Source organism: Prinia subflava, chromosome 19 (assembly GCF_021018805.1).
Source record: "Prinia subflava isolate CZ2003 ecotype Zambia chromosome 19, Cam_Psub_1.2, whole genome shotgun sequence".
NCBI classification, from domain to species: Eukaryota; Metazoa; Chordata; class Aves; order Passeriformes; family Cisticolidae; genus Prinia; species Prinia subflava.
In genome coordinates this window covers 11994496-12012944 of record NC_086265.1, presented here as the reverse complement: position 1 = coordinate 12012944, position 18449 = coordinate 11994496, and the positions used below count along the sequence as shown (strand labels likewise).

At 53.4% G+C, this 18449-nt stretch overlaps 1 protein-coding gene across 1 annotated transcript in view; it reads left to right on the top strand.

Moving 5' to 3' along the window:
• KSR2 (kinase suppressor of ras 2) overlaps window positions 1-18449 on the top strand; it is a 75014-nt gene that overhangs the window by 43651 nt on the left and 12914 nt on the right. The window contains exons 10-14 of the mRNA XM_063415825.1: window positions 939-1107; window positions 3924-3965; window positions 4222-4288; window positions 5799-5847; window positions 6584-6951. Coding sequence (XP_063271895.1) covers window positions 939-1107; window positions 3924-3965; window positions 4222-4288; window positions 5799-5847; window positions 6584-6951 — 695 coding nt within the window. The remainder of the gene's footprint in view (window positions 1-938; window positions 1108-3923; window positions 3966-4221; window positions 4289-5798; window positions 5848-6583; window positions 6952-18449) is intronic.

The window sequence follows — 18449 nt, the reverse complement described above, 5'->3', positions numbered from 1 at the left end:
CTGAAATTCCCCCTCTAAATATTCTTATTCCAGCAGGGGCCCCTTCTTACTTTGGTGTTTCTAGAAGTATTTCTTTAAAGGTATCCTGAATGAAATCATGGAATGGCCTGGGTTGGAAGAGACCTTAAATTCCTCTAATTCCAACCCCCCGTGAAATTCCCCTGAACTCCCTCATCTAATTCCAATGTCCCCTATTGTTGTGGCCTTCACTGGGTGCTTCAAAAAGAATTTACCTGATCAAGATTGTTGAGCATGGAATGATGACCACTATGGGTTTCCTGGAAAGCCCAGCTCATTTAAGAATTAATTAATTAGGACAGAATTGCCTGCTGGGGAGGCTCACAGAGATTTTTTAATTCTGTGGGGATGGGAGTGCTCAGCACTGCTCAGATTCTGTTCAGTGGCTCCAAGTTGGGCAGTGAGGGGGGAAATTCTGGCCTCGATTTTCCTTTTCGGATCCAAGATATCCAAGCGGCTTTTCCTGCCTGCTGGCTCTTGCTGCTCCCTTCCCACCCATCCCAAAATCGCCGGCCTTGACTGGGAAGAGTCAAGGAATGGTGAGGAATGTCTTGGGCTGCATTGGCTGCTCCTCCCAGACCCCTCTGCTCCCTGCCAGGCCCTCAAGGAGCTCAGCAGGAACTTCCAGGACCTGGTTGTCCCCAAGGACCAAGCCCCAGGGTGGCGGCCCCAGTTCTGTCCTTGGTGGCCGTGGTGAGCCAGGAGATCTGAGGAACCCTCAGCCGGGGGTGAGGGTGGGAAGGGAGCCAGTTTATGGTGGGAGATGGCCCCAGGGAATGCAAACAGCCTTGGGAAGAGCTCCGGAGCTCTGGCTGTTTTCCGGAAGAGACCGGTGGGAGGATGCAGCTGTCACTTGTCCCCTTTGCCCCTCGGGGTGGCACCGGCCGGCGCCGCTCTCACCGCTCCTCCCTTCCCCCCAGGACCACATCCCGGTGCCCTACCAGCCGGACTCCAGCAGCAACCCCTCGTCCACCACATCGTCCACGCCGTCGTCGCCGGCGCCGCCGCTGCCGCCCAGCGCCACCCCCCCGTCCCCGCTGCACCCCTCCCCGCAGTGCCCGCGCCAGCAGAAGCAGTTCAACCTGCCAGGTACGGCCACCCCTGCCCTGGGGTGTGTCCCGGGTGTCCTTGGCCTGGGGGTCAGTTCCAGCTCATTCCCTTCCTGGACTGACACGGGGGTGGGGAGAAGGTGGAGGGAGAAATTGGGAGAGGAGTTTAGGATAGTTTGGGTTGGGGGTCTCTGGCCAAACCTCCTGCTTGAGGAAGGGTCAGAGCTCAAGGCTTGATCCAGTCTTGGAATCCTCCAAGGTTGCAGCCAGCCCAAATTCTGCTGCTCTTGAGGCTACAGAACCTTTCCAGGAATAGATTTTCCATGGCATTTCACCTCAGGTGTAGATGGAAACCAGGGGCTGATCCCTCTGTGAGGGCAAATTGAGGTGACCCCCCCATGTTTTTGGGGTGCTGGGTCCACGACAGGCTGGCAGGACATGTGACAGGTGATCCTGGGGTTGTCTGACGTGGCCTGTCCCACGGAATCCGGAGCTGGGATCCTTCTGCTCCGTCTCCTCAGGGGTGCTGGGAGAGGCAGGGAGGCTGTGGTGGCTGCAGGACACTGCAGTGATGGAGGATGGCCCAAAAAGCTCCTCCTGGGCTGAGGATGGGGCAAAGCCTGTCCCAGCGTGTCTGCTCTCCTTTGGGATGTCCTGCTGCTCCAGGAAAGGTCCCTTCTAGGAAGGAAGGGCTCAGCATCACTGCTGGAAATGTGTCTGCTCCCAAAAAACAGCTGGTGAGGGGAGAGGAGATCTCTCTGAGGCACTCCTGGCTGTCCTGGTGGCCCTGCTTGATCCAAGACCTCCTTGCTGACGCAGCTGGGAGATTGGGGTCTCTCCTGCACCCCCAAAATCCCAGGATTAATGGACTGGTGGGGTCGGAAGGAAGATCAGGGTGGCTTCTCCCGAGGAGCCAGGCAGAATCCTCGTGCTCCTCTGTGGGGCTCCCATCCAGACAAGCCTTCACTCAGAGAGGAAGAGGATGTCGCTGTAGGACACAAACAAAAGATGAAAGACTCCAAATATTTCAGAAGGCAAAAGGCACAAAAACCCTTCAATTTTCTAATTTTATAAGGTGTTCCAATACAGATTTAACACAATTGGTGAACAGGACTGACACCTGCCCAATGCCATTGGTCACACTAGAGAAACGGCCAAAATGTTTTTCTCTGAGAAGCAGAAAAGCAACACGCCACCTGGAGAAAGATTGTTTTGGGAAAGGATGGATGTTTTGCCAAGATTGTTTTGGGAAGAAGCTCTCCTAAGAAAGTTTTCCCTTGGGAAAGGAGTTAGGAGCTACCAGCAGGCTCAAATCTCTAAGGCCCAAAAATATCAGGCTTGCAGGAGGAGGAGGTTGCCTGGCAGAATCCATTGCCACAACAACAAACACTTCCAAAAGCTGGGAAACCCCCCAGCCATCAACCACCCACTGTGCCCCCATGTGCCCGGGGAGGTGGTCGCCCTTTGGAGCACCTGGGATTCAGGCAGGATCCTGGAATGGCACGAGGAAGAGAGGAGAGGAGCTGGGAGAAAGGTCTGAGCGCTTCCAGGAGAGGTGTGACCCATCCACAGGGTCAGGATTCCACCAGGCACAGCCCCTGGAGCCTCCAAGATCCGGGAGGACACGGCGTGGATTCCGTGCTGCTGTGACCCCATGCAAGGAGCTCTTCCAGAGCCGGAGCATCCCGGTGCCTCAGCATCCCAACCCACCTGCTGGGCCAGCCCTGGACCCTGCCTGGTCCTGGGGATCCCTTGGGTGACCCCACCATGGGTCACTCGTGGAGCAGACACCTCCCTGTGGGCTTTTTGGGGACATTATTTCTTGTGGTTTAAAGCAGAAAACATGCATTTCACCCCCTTTTGGGGACCTGGATCCCATTCCTGGTGGCAGGGATGGGGCAGGGCAGGATCAGACCCTGGCAGCTCCGGGGGCTGTTTGCTCCCTGTTTTATTCCCGTGAGGAGCAGAATGGGCTCCCAGGCAGGCCTTGCCCTGCTTTCATGTCCCCAGCTGGGAAGTTCTCTGTGGTTTATCCCATCAAGGTGGGCATCTCAGGGATTAGGATCTGAGCCTGGGAGCTGTGACACAGTGACCCTCTCCTGCTGGAATTACCTCCCAGGCTCCTTTGATGTTGGCTCAGGTCCCGCTGCAGGGCTGAGGTCGGGCCCTGGGGTCTCCAAGCCAGGAAGGGGAAGCTGAGGGATGGCCTTGGGGTCTGGGAGATAAGAAGGTGATTCTGAGCTGCTGCCAGGCTCTGGTGGCCTCAGCAGCTCCGAGCCCCTCACACCCCTGACCTGCCTGCCCGAGGGATCGGATCAGTCCTTGGGCTGGAGGTGGGAGCCAGCGGATGTTCCCAACACCCAGAGCCTCTCCGAGCTCTGGCTTTGTTCAGTGGCTCCCAGGACTCCTTCCAGGAAGGACACGGCTCCAGAGCAAGGGAAAAGAGGGTGGAATGTGGCCCAAATGGGCAGCAGTTCCAAACCCATCACTTGGCATCTCCATGACGCCAAGAGGTTCCCAAATTCCGCTTGAGGGCCAGCACTCAAACCCTGCTGGCAAACTGGAGTCCAAACCCCACCAGTGATGTCATGGATGGCATCAACACTCTCCAAATGGTGCAGGAGAGTAGAAGTGGGGGGAAAAAAAATCAAGTTATAATCCAGTAAAAGTCTATATTTTTTGACCTGGGCATCCCACGTGCCAATTTGGAATATGGAATATTCCATATATGGAAGTGGGAGAGGTTGGATCACACTTGAGGGGTTGGGGTTGAGGTTTCCTGGTGAGGAACTGGGCACAGGTTGGAGCTTTTCCAGCTCCACAGGTCAACGTTGAACCTTTTTTCCTCTTTTCCAGCCTCCCATTACTACAAATACAAGCAGCAGTTCATTTTCCCAGGTAAGGCTCTTCGGAAGTTTTTTCCTGGGGTGCTGGGATTTCTCCTGGAGGGGATGGGTGCACGGCCAGCTCTCCAAACCCCTGGATTTGTGCCAGGGGTGTGGGTGGGATTTCTCCTCACAGCCTGTTGATGCTGCAGGGCTGGGTGGCCCTGGGTGCCCCCCAGCCCTACCCAGGCTGTCACAGACCTGGGGGTGAGGTGGGGTTTGGTTCCCTGGGTGCCCCCGGGGCTCTCTGACTCCTCTCTCGTTCCCAGACGTGGTGCCTGAGACGCCGACCCGAGCCCCGCAGGTCGTCCTGCACCCTGTCACCTCCAACCCCATGTGAGTGACTCCCCTTCCCCTCCCCCAAATCCTCAGGCACCCATGGGTGCTCCCCTGGCACCGGGGGCTCAGGTGGTCCTGGTGAGACCCCAGAGAAGAGGGGCAGGGGGTTTGTTTATAACCCACAGCTCTTCACTGCTAGGAAAAGAAAAAAAACCCAGGATTTCAGTCCAAAAGGCCGAAGGGAATAATTAAATAATAATTAAATTAAAAGCAGATGACCAGGATAACTTTACCACTTCCAATATTTTCGAGCCAAATAAACTTTGGGCTGAAAGTTGGTAAAAGCAGCATCCCATCAGTGCTAGAACCATCCCTCCCCAGCAGGTCGAGCCTGAATCCGTCATTCCTTGATGTCCTGGATGCTCCAGCAGCGACATTCCACTGCTGTGGAATCCTAATTCCTTCCTAATCCTTTCTCTAAAGGCTGTTTTGGAAGGATTTCATAAACCAGGGGTTTAAGGGATCAAGTCTGGCCCCAGTTTGTGGTGGGCTCATCCACACTCTCCAAATTACACTGGGGATCCAGTGGGGCAAAGGATGGAACTGCTGTCCCTTGGGAAGTCATGGAAAAATGGTGAAGTCAAAGCCTTTTTTTTTCCCCCTGTCTAAAGGAAAGTGTCAAGACATGGGATTTTGGGGGTAGCACCTTTCAGTATCCAAAATCTGTGATTCCCTCTGTGTCCCCCCATTGAAAACATCCCATGGGAGCCATCCCAGGCTTGGCTGGGCAGGGATCTCTGGATAAACATCTCTGGATCCTTGGGAGACAGGAATTCGTGCCTGGGATAGCGATGAGGAGCGGCTGCTTCTGCAAACCACCCATCCATGGAGATGTTTTGCAGCCACCTGGGCTTCCCAAGCTGCTCAAGATACCAGGATTGACTCCTTTTTCTGGGATCCTGGGATTTATAGTCGTTAGTGGCCATGGAATGGGATAGGACTCACAGGATCACCACGTCTGAGAGGCCTGGGGAGCAGAATTCCCCTGGGAAGGGATTTTGTTATTTATGTGATTAATAATAATAATTTAGAATACGTTTCTATGATGTTTGAAACCACCTGAGCTGTTCCAGCTGATCCCTCATTCAGAATTGCCCTAATTAATTAATCCCTGTTAATTGTCAGGGGCAGCGAGACCCTGCTCATGGACCTGGGGCTGGGAGGTGCTGAGTGAAGAGGGGAGGAGGAGAACTGGAGACCCAGTCAGATTTGGGTGCTTTACTGCAGGGAGAGGATCTTTGAACCCTCCACTTCTCCAAAATCATTCAAAACCTCCTTTTCTTTCCTTCTGCACTTCTGCTTTAGCTGGTGCTGGTTGTGAAAAAACCTTAGAAATCCCTGGAAACGCCCCGAGTGTGGTCAGAGTCTGTGGGGGGTAAATCCGTCCCTTTCCCGGATTAGTGACACCCTCTCCCCTCCGATCCCTTTATCCCTGGGGCAGGAAGAGGGACGGCTCCCCAGATCCCGGTGTTTTTCCATGGTGATAATTCCATAATTCTTTTAACAGCCTGGAAGGAAACCCATTGCTTCAAATTGAAGTGGAGCCCACCTCGGAGGTGAGACGGCTCCTGTGCTTAATGGGCCTTGGTTTTAGGGATATCTTGGGGCACATTTCCTAGGAAATGGAGACGTTTCCCATCTGTGCAGTGGAATTGCTGATAATTGAATTAAAGTCCAGGCATCCGTGTCCCCGCCCTGTGGAGAGGGACCCTCCTGGGCTTCCAGTTTGGAATTCAATGAGATGTTTTTAGGATGCATTAAAAATGCCGGGAAGGGAAGCGGGGGAGAGGGAAGATGAGGATGGAGCTTTTGAAGGGTGTTGTAAATCCTGTAGGAAGTCTAAATGGACCATCAAGGGGTCTGGGAATAATGGGAATTAACAGAGCACAGCCCAGCCAGGGGAGGATGAAACTGTTTTAAGACAAAATAATTAAATCTCTGCTGGGTCACAGTCTTAAATTTAATCCCAGGGTAAATAAATGGCTCCACAGGGAAGTGGTGGAGCCCCCATCTCCGGAGGGATTTAAAGCCCTGTGGATGTGGCACTTGGGGACATGGGTTAGTGGTGGCCTGGGCCATGCTGGGGAAGGGTTGGGATCAGTCCCAGAGAGCTTTTCCAACCTAAAGGATTCCACGATTCTATGGAAATCTGAGACTCTGCCAACTTTGTGTAGAACGGGGTCACTTTGGGAGGCACCTGCCTGGTTCCTCCGGGTCTGAGCGAGCAGGAGCCGGATTGGTGGGGTTTTTTTTCACAATTCCGTTGTTCCTGACGCCCTTTTCCCACCCCAGAACGAGGAAGGCGCCGAGGAGGTGCAGGAGTCCGAGGACGACTTCGAGGAGATGAACCTCTCGCTGCTCTCGGCGCGCAACTTCCCGCGCAAGGCCAGCCAGACCAGCATCTTCCTGCAGGAGTGGGACATCCCCTTCGAGCAGCTGGAGATCGGCGAGCTCATCGGCAAGGGCCGCTTCGGGCAGGTGTTCCACGGGCGCTGGCACGGGGAGGTGGCCATCCGCCTCATCGACATCGAGCGCGACAACGAGGACCAGCTCAAGGCCTTCAAGAGGGAGGTCATGGCCTACCGGCAGACCCGCCACGAGAACGTGGTGCTCTTCATGGGGGCCTGCATGAGCCCTCCCCACCTCGCCATCATCACCAGGTCGGAGTCATTTTTTTCTGTCCGAAAATTTGTTTTCCCTGCCCAAAAATTCGGTTTTTTTCCCTGTTGTTTTTTCCCTCCCGTCCAACGGTGTGGTTGGGTTGAGTTTCCTGCCCTAAGGAATGAGTGTTCTCCATGTTCTGTGTCCGTGTTCTCCATGTTCCGTGTCCGTGTTCTCCATGTGCCATGTCCGTGTTCTCCATGTTCTGTGTCCGTGTTCTCCATGTTCTGTGTCCGTGTTCACCATGTGCTGTGTCCGTGTTCACCATGTGCTGTGTCCGTGTTCTCCATGTGCCGTGTCCGTGTTCACCATGTGCTGTGTCCGTGTTCTCCATGTGCTGTGTCCACGTTCTCCATGTGCCGTGTCCGTGTTCTCCATGTGCCGTGTCCGTGTTCTCCATGTGCCGTGTCCGTGTTCTCCATGTGCCGTGTCCGTGTTCTCCATGTGCCGTGTCCGTGTTCTCCATGTGCCGTGTCCACGTTCTCCATGTGCCGTGTCCGTGTTCTCCATGTGCCGTGTCCGTGTTCTCCATGTGCCGTGTCCGTGTTCTCCATGTGCCGTGTCCGTGTTCTCCATGTGCTGTGTCCACGTTCTCCATGTGCTGTGTCCACGTTCTCCATATGCTGTATCCATGTTCTCCATGTGCTGTGGTTTCTGGTGGGAAGGACACAGCAAATCCAAAGGTCTGTCCAGGCAGGTCATTCTAGAGCAGGAGGGGAGCTCCGGACAGGAATGGTTTGTTTTATCCAGGGTCATGTTTTATTCCAGTGTCTTGGAATCATGGAATGGTTTGGCTTGGGTTGGGAGTGACCTACCTGAAAGCCCATCCAGTCCCTGCCCTGCCATGGGCAGCGACACCTTCCACCATCCCAGGTTATTCCAGCCTGGCCTTGGGCACTGCCAGGGATCCAGGGGCAGCCACAGCTGTTCTGGGCACCCTGTGCCAGGGCCTGCCCACCCTCCCAGGGAACAATTCCTTCCCAATATCCCATCCAGCCCTGCTCTCTGGCAGTGGAAGCCATTCCCTGTGTCCTGTCCCTCCATCCCTTGTCCCCAGTCCCTCTCCAGCTCTTCTGGACCCCTTTAGGAGGGAGGCTCCTTGCAGCTTTCATGGGAACAAGCTGGATTTGGGAGCTCCCAGACCACACAACACCTCCACAGCTTTCTTGGTCTCAAGGCATTCCCAAATACCTGCCCTCACCCAAATTCCCAATGGGAATGCCACACTGAGTCTCCCAGTGTAATCCACGCTTGGTTGGGCAAAAACTCCACCTGGCCTGGAGGCAAAGAAGCTGCAACTGCTCCCAGAGCAGCTGTTGTCATGGGAAATAGATTTATTCCAGGGAATTCCATTATTTCCTTTACTCCAGACCATGCTTTCAGCCATGGGACTGGACATGGTCCTGCTTTTCATCCCACCCTGGGTTATTTTGTCCCAGAGAAGTTTCCCCAAGGTGAGGCTGAATTTTCCTCCTGGCAGCATTTCAAAAAGCAATGGAATGGCACCGCTTCCAACAGCCATCGGTGATGAAATATTGCATCATCTTTCCCTAATGTCCCTAATTTTCCCTTGACAGCGGCACCTCCCTGATCCCAGACGGGGTGGCTCTGCAGGTGCTCTGCTCCCTCTTTGTCCAAAACAAAAGGATTTCACCCCAAATTCCTTGGGGTTCCCTCATCCCTTGCTCCCTGCTCCGGTGGGTTCATGGATTGTGTTTTCCTTGGGAGTTTCATCCTCCGGGGTCAGGGTGACTCCAAAGCGGGGCCGGCTCTCCCCAGCTGGCGCCTGGAAAAGCGATGCCTTTTATTCAGGCCCCAAAATGAGCCATCTGGGGAAAATTCCGCAGCATTTCCATCTATTGGGTAGCTCCAGGCCAAAAGCTTTTGGAAAAGTGTGCAAACACACGCATTGATGGATGAGTCAGAGCCCCCATCCGTGTGTTACGCCGCGTTCCCAAAGGAAAAGGCGGCGTCTCCGTCCCGCGCTCCCGTTGCAGCCCCCCTTTGCTCGGCTTTTCAGCTCTATTCAATAGCAAAACCTGGGAAACGTAGCCCTTGATTACCTTTCGATATTTTTTCCGAGCCATGGAATGTTTTCTCTTCCATTTTCTATTCTAATGGGTCTTTCTGTAAAAGCAGAAAGATGCCATTTTTGACAGTTGCACAGAATCTGTCTGTGTGCTGCTGCGTCCTGGTGAATTAATGGGAGGAACGTGGAGCTCTGCTCGTCCTGTTCCTCTTCCAGCTGCACTTGGTCCTGTTTTTTAAGGTCAAAATTTATTAAATTGCCCAAAATGCAACCCAGGCTCACATTTCCAGACATCATTTGTTTGTTCCTACAACTCACTTTCATCTGAATCCTTCGAAAGTTGAACCAACATCAGCTTTAAACCAAAGGACAGCAGGGATGGATGGGATATTGGGAATCAGGAATTGTTCCCTGGCAGGGTGGGCAGGCCCTGGCACAGGGTGCCCAGAGCAGCTGTGGCTGCCCCTGGATCCCTGACAGTGTCCAAGACCAGGCTGGACAGGGCTGGGAGCAGCCTGGGATGGTGGATTGTGTCCCTTCCACCTGGAATGGGATGGGCTTTAAGAGCCCTTCCAACCCAAACCACTCCATGATGCCATGAGAATTTTACAAATACAACTGGAAACCCGTTTGATTTCTCCTGCTGGGATTTCTGGGGGTGCAGGAAAACCAGTGGGGCTCAGCTCAGTCTCGGAGGATTTTTGGGAAGCCCAGGACTGTGTGAGTACATATCCCATAGCCTGGAGGTAACTTCCAGACACAATTTTCCTGCTTTGAAGTTTCTTGCAGGGCTCTGTTCTGTGTTCTGTGACAGCACAGGAGTCATAGGATTTTGGAATAGTTTGGGTTGGAAGGGAACTTAAAGCTCATCCTGTCCCACCACCTGCCATGGGCAGAGACATCTTCCACTGTCCCAGGCTGCTCCCAGCCCTGTCCAAACTTCCTTGGACCCTTCCAGGGATCCAGGGGCAGCCAGAGCTGCTCTGGGCACCCTGTGCCAGGGCCTGCCCACCCTCACTGTGGAAAACTTTTCCTTATGTCTCATCTAATCCCAGTATCCAAGGAGGCTTCCTTGCTCTTGTGCTGGCACTCCTTGTCTGGTCTATCCATGGCTGAACATTTTTTGGGAAGTCTCTGGCCACCTCCTGTGGAGAAAAGCCTTCTCGCCACACGGAGGTTTCCCTCCCATCCACATTTCAGGATTTTCCTAAGGGATATGACAGCCCTGGGGACTTTTCTGCCGTGAGAGCTGCTGCTGGGGTGTTGTAGGGAATGAGGCTGGGACGGAATGGTCCAGGATACTGGGAATGGTCCAGGAGGTGGCACTGGGGGAGCATTGCTCTTCCAACAGGACTTTCCCAAAGGGACCCAAGTTTTCCTCGCTGGTTCATGGGAATAACTTCAATCCAGGCTTTGCTTGGAGTGGGGGAAAATCATTCCCAGCTGCCTGAGGAGGGGATTGTGGCTACAAACCCAGGATATCAGGATTTCCTCACCCTCCCTGTGCCCATTCCTGGGGCAGGACTTTCTGTGTGTGGAAAAGGCCACTTTTCTTCTGGGAGCCCACAAGTGGCCACTCGAGGCCGTTTTTCCCGCAAAATCCCAGCAATTCCTTGTAGTTGCTGCAGAAATCTCCATTTCCCTGCACGTCTGGGAGCAGCTGCGTGTCCCTGGGAAGGGGCTTCACCACGTCGTGCCACCGGCGCTGCCGGAAGGGGGTTATTTATAGCCGGGTTTATTTTTACTTTTCCCCATCCCGACGTTTTCCTTCCTGATTGCCTGTGATATTCAGGGATCGTCTCATTAGCAGAAAGAAATTTCCCCATCCAAACAGCACGGCCCACAGGGAAGGAATGGGAGGGGAAACTGAGGCAGCAGGTGGCTGAGGGTGGGATAGTTTGGGTCAAAAATCTAATTTTCCCTATTTTAACCATTTTTTATGGATAAATGGGACCAGCACCAGTTTAATATCTTCATCAGTGATAAAAACAGTGGGATTGGGACTGGAGAAGAGAAGGCTCCAGGGACAGCTCAGAGCCCCTGCCAGGGCCCAAAGGGGCTCCAGGAGAGCTGGAGAGGGACTGGGGACAAGGGATGGAGGGACAGGACACAGGGAATGGCTTCCACTGTCAGAGGGCAGGACTGGATGGGAGATTGGGCAGGAATTGTTCCCTGGGAGGGTGGGCAGGCCCTGGCACAGGGTGCCCAGAGCAGCTGTGGCTGCCCCTGGATCCCGGGCAGTGCCCAAGGCCAGGCTGGACAGGGCTGGGAGCAGCCTGGGACAGTGGGAGGTGTCCCTGACCATGGCAGGGGGTGGCACTGGGTGGGATTTAAGGTCCCTTCCAACCCAACCCATTCCATGATTCCTGAGTTGTCTCTCACTGTGAAAAGCAGGAATCCAGCATTTTTCATCCGTGGGAGGTGGCGAGTGCAAGGAAACTCTTCCATCAGAGCCGCTAATGGGTTTTCTCTTGGGTAATGAGCACTGGGGACAATTAACATCCATCTTAATTAGTCTGGAGCAGGGGCGGGTGTGAGCCTTGGTGCTCTGAGTGCTGCTGCATGGATGGTGGGAAACGGTGGCGCAGTCCTCGGCCGGGCAGGGATGGAAGGGCTGGAAAAGCTCCCTGTGTGCTGGAATAACGAGCTGGCTTTGCTGGTGGGGAGCTTGACAAAGCCAGGCCTGGGTAAACTCAGCCCCTCGGGGCTCCTGGTCCTGGCCCCCAGAGCAGGAGCAGAGGGAAAGCCTCGGCCACACGGGGGGACTTGCAAAGATAAAGTCCAAAAAACAAAATTTCCTAATCCTGCTAAAATGGCTCCAGCCACCCCTGAAAGCAGAACTGCCACATTTTAGGGTTCTGGGTGTTCCTCCTGAGGGGAGAAAAAGGGAGATTGGAATGTTCATTGATGCTTCCCAAGGGTCCAGGGAATGTAATGTCTGTAATGGAGGCAGGGATCAGCACACTGCATGCAGCTCCTCAGGGCTCCTGTTGGGTGGGAATGTCTGGGAGAAGGGAGCGAGGTTATCCCATCTCGGGGAGAGGATTTGAGCTGGAGCTTGCCTGGGCTTAGAGCTCATGCTGGCTTGTGGGGGGGATTTGGTGCAGCTTTTCCAAGATTCCTTGGGTTTTTAGCCAAAAGCTCCAACGTGGCTCTCGGAGCTTGTGCAAGGAGTCTGGGATTTGCTCCCTGGGATGCTTCGGGCTGGGGTTTGACCCCTCTCCTGTCCTGCCAGGGTGACTTCAACTTTCCAGGGTGCCACCACTGGCCATGATTTATGTCCCTGCTGGGAAGACCAGGGAGAACATTGAGGAACATTAGGAATGAACCTGACCTTGGCAGGACTGCGTAAAGAGAATTAATTTGGCGAAGGTGCCTTTGGAGCTGAGGAACTTGGAATGTTTTTACTGGCGAGGGAGCATCTCCTAAACCCTTCCCTGGAGCTGTTGGTGGTGGGAGGGTGGAGATAAACCCAGTCCCTGTCCTTACCTGAGATACCAAAGATGAAATGAGAGTCTGCTCTTTTTTCTCTGTGGAAAACAGGTTTTAATGACAGGAACACATTCCCTGGCACTAATTAATAGGGAAGGCATGAGAGCAAGGGACGGGAAGAATATCCAAGGCACCTCAGCTGTTTATTCACGGATAACTTTAGTGCATGGACTAAATGTTGGGGTTTACTTTGATTTTGTAATAGATTTCCAGGCTGGATTTTGCCAGTATTTAATGTTTGGCTCTGCTGCCAGGAGGAACAAGCCCTTCACAAGGGACACTCTCCCAGCCCTGGGCCTTGTTCCCGGTGGGCACGGATGAGGTCTGGACAAAGCCCGGCTTTAGACTCCGGCTCATCCGAGCCTCGCCCAGTGCCAGATCTCCTGACATTTACAGGCACAGCCCAGCCGGGAAGGATTTGTAAATTTTAATGCTTGGGAAGCTGGGGATATTGAACTTGATTTGAAGGATGGAGGAAAGGGGAAGGGTGGAAACCATGGCACTTGAGATGGAACAGATTGGGGGGTCTGGTTTTTCCCTGTGGATGCTCTGTGGTGCTTGCAGCCAGCTCCCTGTTCCCTCCAGGGCATCCAAATTGTTCTTTGAGCTTTAATGAACCACAAATTGAAGGAACAATAAGGACAGGTGGGAACAATAAGGAGCGCTGGGCAACCTGAGTGGCGTCACTGCCCATGGCAAGGGCTGGAACTGAGAGGATCTTTAAAGCCTCTTCCAACCCAAACCATTGCAGGATTCAAAGAAATTGGATTTTTCTCCTCAATGGACTTGAAATGAATCCTCCCAGCTTTCCTTCCTGTGCTGGGAATTGAAGGAGAAGCTCTAAATCCTCTTCAGTGGGAGGGAAACTGAGGCACGGAGTTGCCACCTTGTTTTCCTCCAAGCCAGGCTGGAGCCATGCACTGATAGGACACAAGGAATGGCTTCCCATGGACAGAGTTAGATGGGATTTGGGGAAGAGATTCTTCCCTGTGAGGCCTTGGTACAGGCTGCCCCATCCAGGCTGCCCCATCCCTGGAAGTGTCCAGGCCGGGTTGGACAGGGCTTGGAGCAGCCTGGGATGGTGGAAGGTGTCCCTGCCCATGGCAGGGGGTGGGATGAGATGAGCTTCAAGGTCTCTTCCCGCTCAAACCATTCCTTGATTTTCTGATCCTGGAGTGTTTCCCAAATGCCTTTCTGGTCCTGTCCTCCTTTCCCCGCTCCTGGGTGTATTTGGGGAAGGGAATCCATGGATTCCTGTCCCCCCTAACCCCGTCCACGTTCAAACACCCACTTTGGGAGCCAGACCCTTCTTCTCTGCCTCTGTTGTTTTCCCTTTTCCTGCTTCTCCGCCACATTCCCTTCCCTGGCAGTTAAATAATGGAGCTCGTAGATCATATAATAAATAGGGATCGACTTCATGCCAGGCTGTGGATCAGAATGGATTGACCCGTGGGAATTCACTCCCTCCCAATCGATGCCGGGCCATCAGGCCGGATAAATCTTGATAACGACGGACAGCGGGAAAGTCAATACCTGGATTAATACATACATTAAACCTGGATATATCTTCCACCAGCAGGCAGCAGCTTGGGGAGGGGCCTGGAGTATCCCGAGCCAAGGGGATGGTTGGGAATGGGGAAAAGCAGCAGCTTGATCCTCTGTGTTTGATGTGGAAACACCGGCGCTGGCTGAGCTTTTCTTACCCAGTGGAGCATCAAATCCCCGCCGGCGGCTGCTCCTTAACGTGGAGGATGCTCCAGGGGAAAAGTTTTCCTTTGTGCTTTAAGAGTGTTTTCAAATGCCATGGAAATATTGCTGCTTTAGCCCCGATTTCTCCAGGAAAGTGCTTAACACAGCGGGATTTGCTTTGCTGGAGAGGGAGGGATTTAAGGAAATGCCTTTGATTAAGTGCCCCGCTGAGAGATGGTCCCAAAAAGCCCTTCCGCTCGTGCCAGCTCTTCCCATCCCTCTTGAGTGACATCCCAGCATCATTCCTGATTTTTTCCGAGCGCCCTCAATGCCTGGGATCCTGTCCCAGTGTTCTGGGATCTGGGACAGAGCAGGGCTGCCTGTGGGGGATCCATGTGCTGGCACCCTTCCTAGCCAAAGAAACAGATCCTTCCTGTGACAGCAGCATTAACTTTTTATTAATAATAATCATTATTACTGTTCCAAACTGGAGCCGGGTTCTGGGGAAGCAGCCGGCTCAATCCAAAGTTTCTTTCCTTTCTCCAAAACGGCTTTTAAAAAAATTTTTCTTTTCCAACCTGAAGCTCAAAACAGCTAGAGGAGCAGGGTGCAGAGAACATATCATAGAAAAGGAGGTCGAGGCACCTCCACTCCTCCCTGTGCACCCAACCCTCCCTCTCGGAGCCCGTTCTGAGCACGTCCTTTCCAAAGGCAGCAAGTGGCACCTGGAGCACGGCGTTTGTTTGGGGCTTGTTTGCAAGCCTGGCTTTAGCTAAGCCCCAGGGGCTGCTTTGCATTCACCTGGCTCCGAGCTCTTCTCCCCGCAGCTGGAGAAGAGCTCGTCTCCTCTATTTCCTCCAAATAGAAATGCACGGAGTTGGCTTTTTCCAAAGAACTTGTTTTTTTCCGAGGCGACGATAGAGTCGGAGCTACTTTTCGGGGAGGCTGATCCCCCTCCTCCTCCTTTTCCTCCTCCTCCTGCAGCCCTTGTGGTTTGGCTGTAGTTATCTCATGTGCCAGCTGCCAGCAGGAAAATTTTGCTGCCTAAGTAATATCCATCAAAAGCCGGTGCTTCCATCGGCTGGAGATAGTGGGATGAGGGAAGCGTTGGCTCTCCAGGGCTTTTCTGTTTCCTCCTGCTGGTTTGGCCCTGCAGAGGCTCCTCCATGAGGAGCAGGAGGGTCTCTCCCATCTCTGGGCTGGGGACATGGGCTCTGCTTGAAATGGTGGGAACTGAATTCCTGCCCGGCTTCCCGTTGGGGTTGCTTTGGGTTCTGTTGGAATGGGGTTGGATGGGATGAGTATTTCCAGCCTGGAGGGGCCGGGATCTGCTGGATGCTCACGCCTATTTTGGCAGTGAGTTTTGGCTGCAGCTTCCATAGAACCACAGAATTGTTTACATTGGAAAAGATCCTTAAGATCATCAACTCCAACTATTCCCCAGCACTGCCAAGGCCACCGCTGATCCGTGTCCCCAAGTGCCACATCCACATGGCTGTTAAATCCTCCAGGGGTGTGCCAGGGCTTGAGAGTGCTTTCAGTGAAGAAATTTTCCTCATATCATAATTTCTCCTTCCTGGTCATGGTGGTGGCATTTGGATGTAGAGGGCTGAGGAGTTGCAGGCTGGATGATGCCACTGCTTGCTCTGGCATGGGCAGGGAATCAAGGGGGTGAAATTCCTTATCCGTTTAGAGAAAAACAAAACCTCAGGATAAAAATGAACCCCAAGCTCTCCCTTTGCTGCTCTTCCAGCCTTGTTCAATTTTCCTTTTTGTGAACCACCTCAGGAGCTGTTGAGTTCCAAAAGCACCATTGCCAGACGCTGGGAAAAAGTGAAAAACAAGCCAATATATGGGAACAGCTGGAGAACTTCCCAAATAAGTCAGGAGTGTGCCGGAATGTGCAGAGCTCCTTCTTTCCCTCTCTGGTCCTGCTCAGATGAAATCAAATAAGTCCCGGCTCAGTGGCTCTTGTTGCTGTTTCTTTCTTAACATTCCCCAAAGGGTCCTTTTTCCATGAAAAACTCGAGGTGGGTAAACTGCTGGGGAATGTGGGAGCATCCAAGCATCCTTTGCCGTGTCTTTCCTCCAGCACAGATGTAACTTGGGAGCAGAGGTATTTTTATATTAAAGCATTTTTTATTAATTCCCTACCTTGCTCTCTTCTCCGGTGTCTCCCCTGGGTCTATAGTGCTGACTGTCTCCATGGTATCCGAGCTGCTTCCCTGTAAATCCATATCCCGGCAAGGAGTGAACTTCCTGGGGTCTGGCATTTATCACCCCGTTAATTGAGCGGGCGTTTATGTGGATGGGAAGAGGGAAGGGAAGCACAAAGCTCCTGGAGTGATGGAATGTGCCTTACAACCGCCAGGCCATTGGCTCGGAGTGATCCCGGCTCCTGAGCTGGGGCCAGGATGGAATCTCCATCAACGGAGAGGTGTTGGCCATGAACGTAGCGTTATGGCCATCAGTACAGAGGTGGTGGCCATCAGCACAAAGGTGGTGGTCACCAGTGTAGAGCTGCTGACCATCAGTGGGGAGACAATGACCATCAAAGTCGAGACAATGACCATTGGAGGTAATGTCCACCAGTGTAGAGGTGTTGGCCATCAGTGTAGAGGTGATTGCCATGAATGTAGAGATGGTTGCCATGAATGTAGAGGTGATTGGCATGAATGTGGAGCTGATGACCATCACTGTGGAGGTGATGACCATCACTGTGGAGGATAGAGGTGGTGGCCACCAGTGTAGAGGTGTTGGCCACCAGTGTAGAGACAATGACCATCAATGTAGACATGGTGGCAGTCAATGTAGACTTGATGACCATCATTGTAGAGGTGTTGGCCACCAATTTAGAGGTGATTGCCATGAATGTAGAGATGATGACCATCACTGTGGAGGTGATGGTCACCAGGATAGAGGTGGTGGCCATCAAGGTAGAGGTGTTTGCCACCAGTGCAGAGACAATGACCAGCAGTGTAGAGGTGGTGGGCATTAATGTAGAGGTGATGGCCATCAGTGTAGGCTTGATGACCTTCAGTGTAGAGGTGAAGGCCAGCAGTACCAAGGTGGTGGCTATCAATGTAGAGGTGTTGGCCACCAGTGTAGAGACAATGACCATCAGTGTAGACGTGGTGGCAGTCAATGTAGACTTGATGACCATCAGTGTAGAGGTGTTGGCCTCCAATGCAGGAGGAATGGCCATCAATCTAGAGACAGTGACCATCGATATACAGGTGTGGCCACCAGTGCAGAGCCAGTGACCATCAATATTGCAGAGAGGGGTAAAAACCCACAAAGGATGGAAGAAGGACGAGGCTGTTTTCCCATGGAACAGCAAAAAACACCCAGAGGCAGCGCTCCAGCTCTTCCTCCCTCATCCCAAATTGTTCCTCTGCGAGCCGCCTTGGCTTTGCTCCCGCTGCTGATGTCTCCAGCCCACGTTGGGAATGCAGAGTGTTTATAAAGCAATTTGGGATTTGGCTTGCTTGGCTGAACACTTGAAAAACTCATTTTGAATTGAGAGTGGCATCTGCAGCGGGATGGGGCTGGGCCTGTCCTGATGCTGGGAAAGGCACCGGGATGTGCATGTGGATGTGCCATGGGATGAGGTGCACTCCTGAGGACTCCCAGGAGGATCTCTGCATCTGTCCCAGCCACCCCTCAGCTCTGGATGCTGTTTGTTCACCTCATGGCACCGGGGCACGTGTCATCAACCCGCTCTGCCACCAGGTGGGAAGGAGAAGTTTGGGAGAAGAAGACAAGAACTCCTTATGAATTATCACTTCAGCGCTGAATAAGCCGCAATCCATCTGAAGATGCAAATTATCTGCCTTGTTTTTGGTGCCGAGCGTAGGCGTTTTGTGGCCTTGTCATCCACAGCCTGTCCCTCAAAGCCACGCTCAGCAGGGCCCTCTCCAAGCGGGAGGCTCCGAGCGTGCCCTGGGCGCCGCTCTTTGTCCTGCCCCAACGGGGAGCGGTGAGGAACGAGGAGAAGCGGGATTGTTGAGCTGTGCCATGAAAAGGTTCTGCAGGTGGTGGCTGAATGGGCTCAGGTGCTGCATAAAAGGTATCAACCGGGCTTTATCTCCGCGTTGGCAGCTCCTTATCCAGCAAGAAAAGTCGGGATGTGCCGGAGCGGCGGGCACGCGGTGAATTCATTCGGAGCCGTCATTCACCGAGGGGAGGGGAGAAGCACCTGGGCTGCTTTGATGGCTCTGCCAGGGTCTGAGGAGCAGAGGTGACAGGGACATGTCCTGGTGCCACCACCCCAGCTCTGGCTGCTCT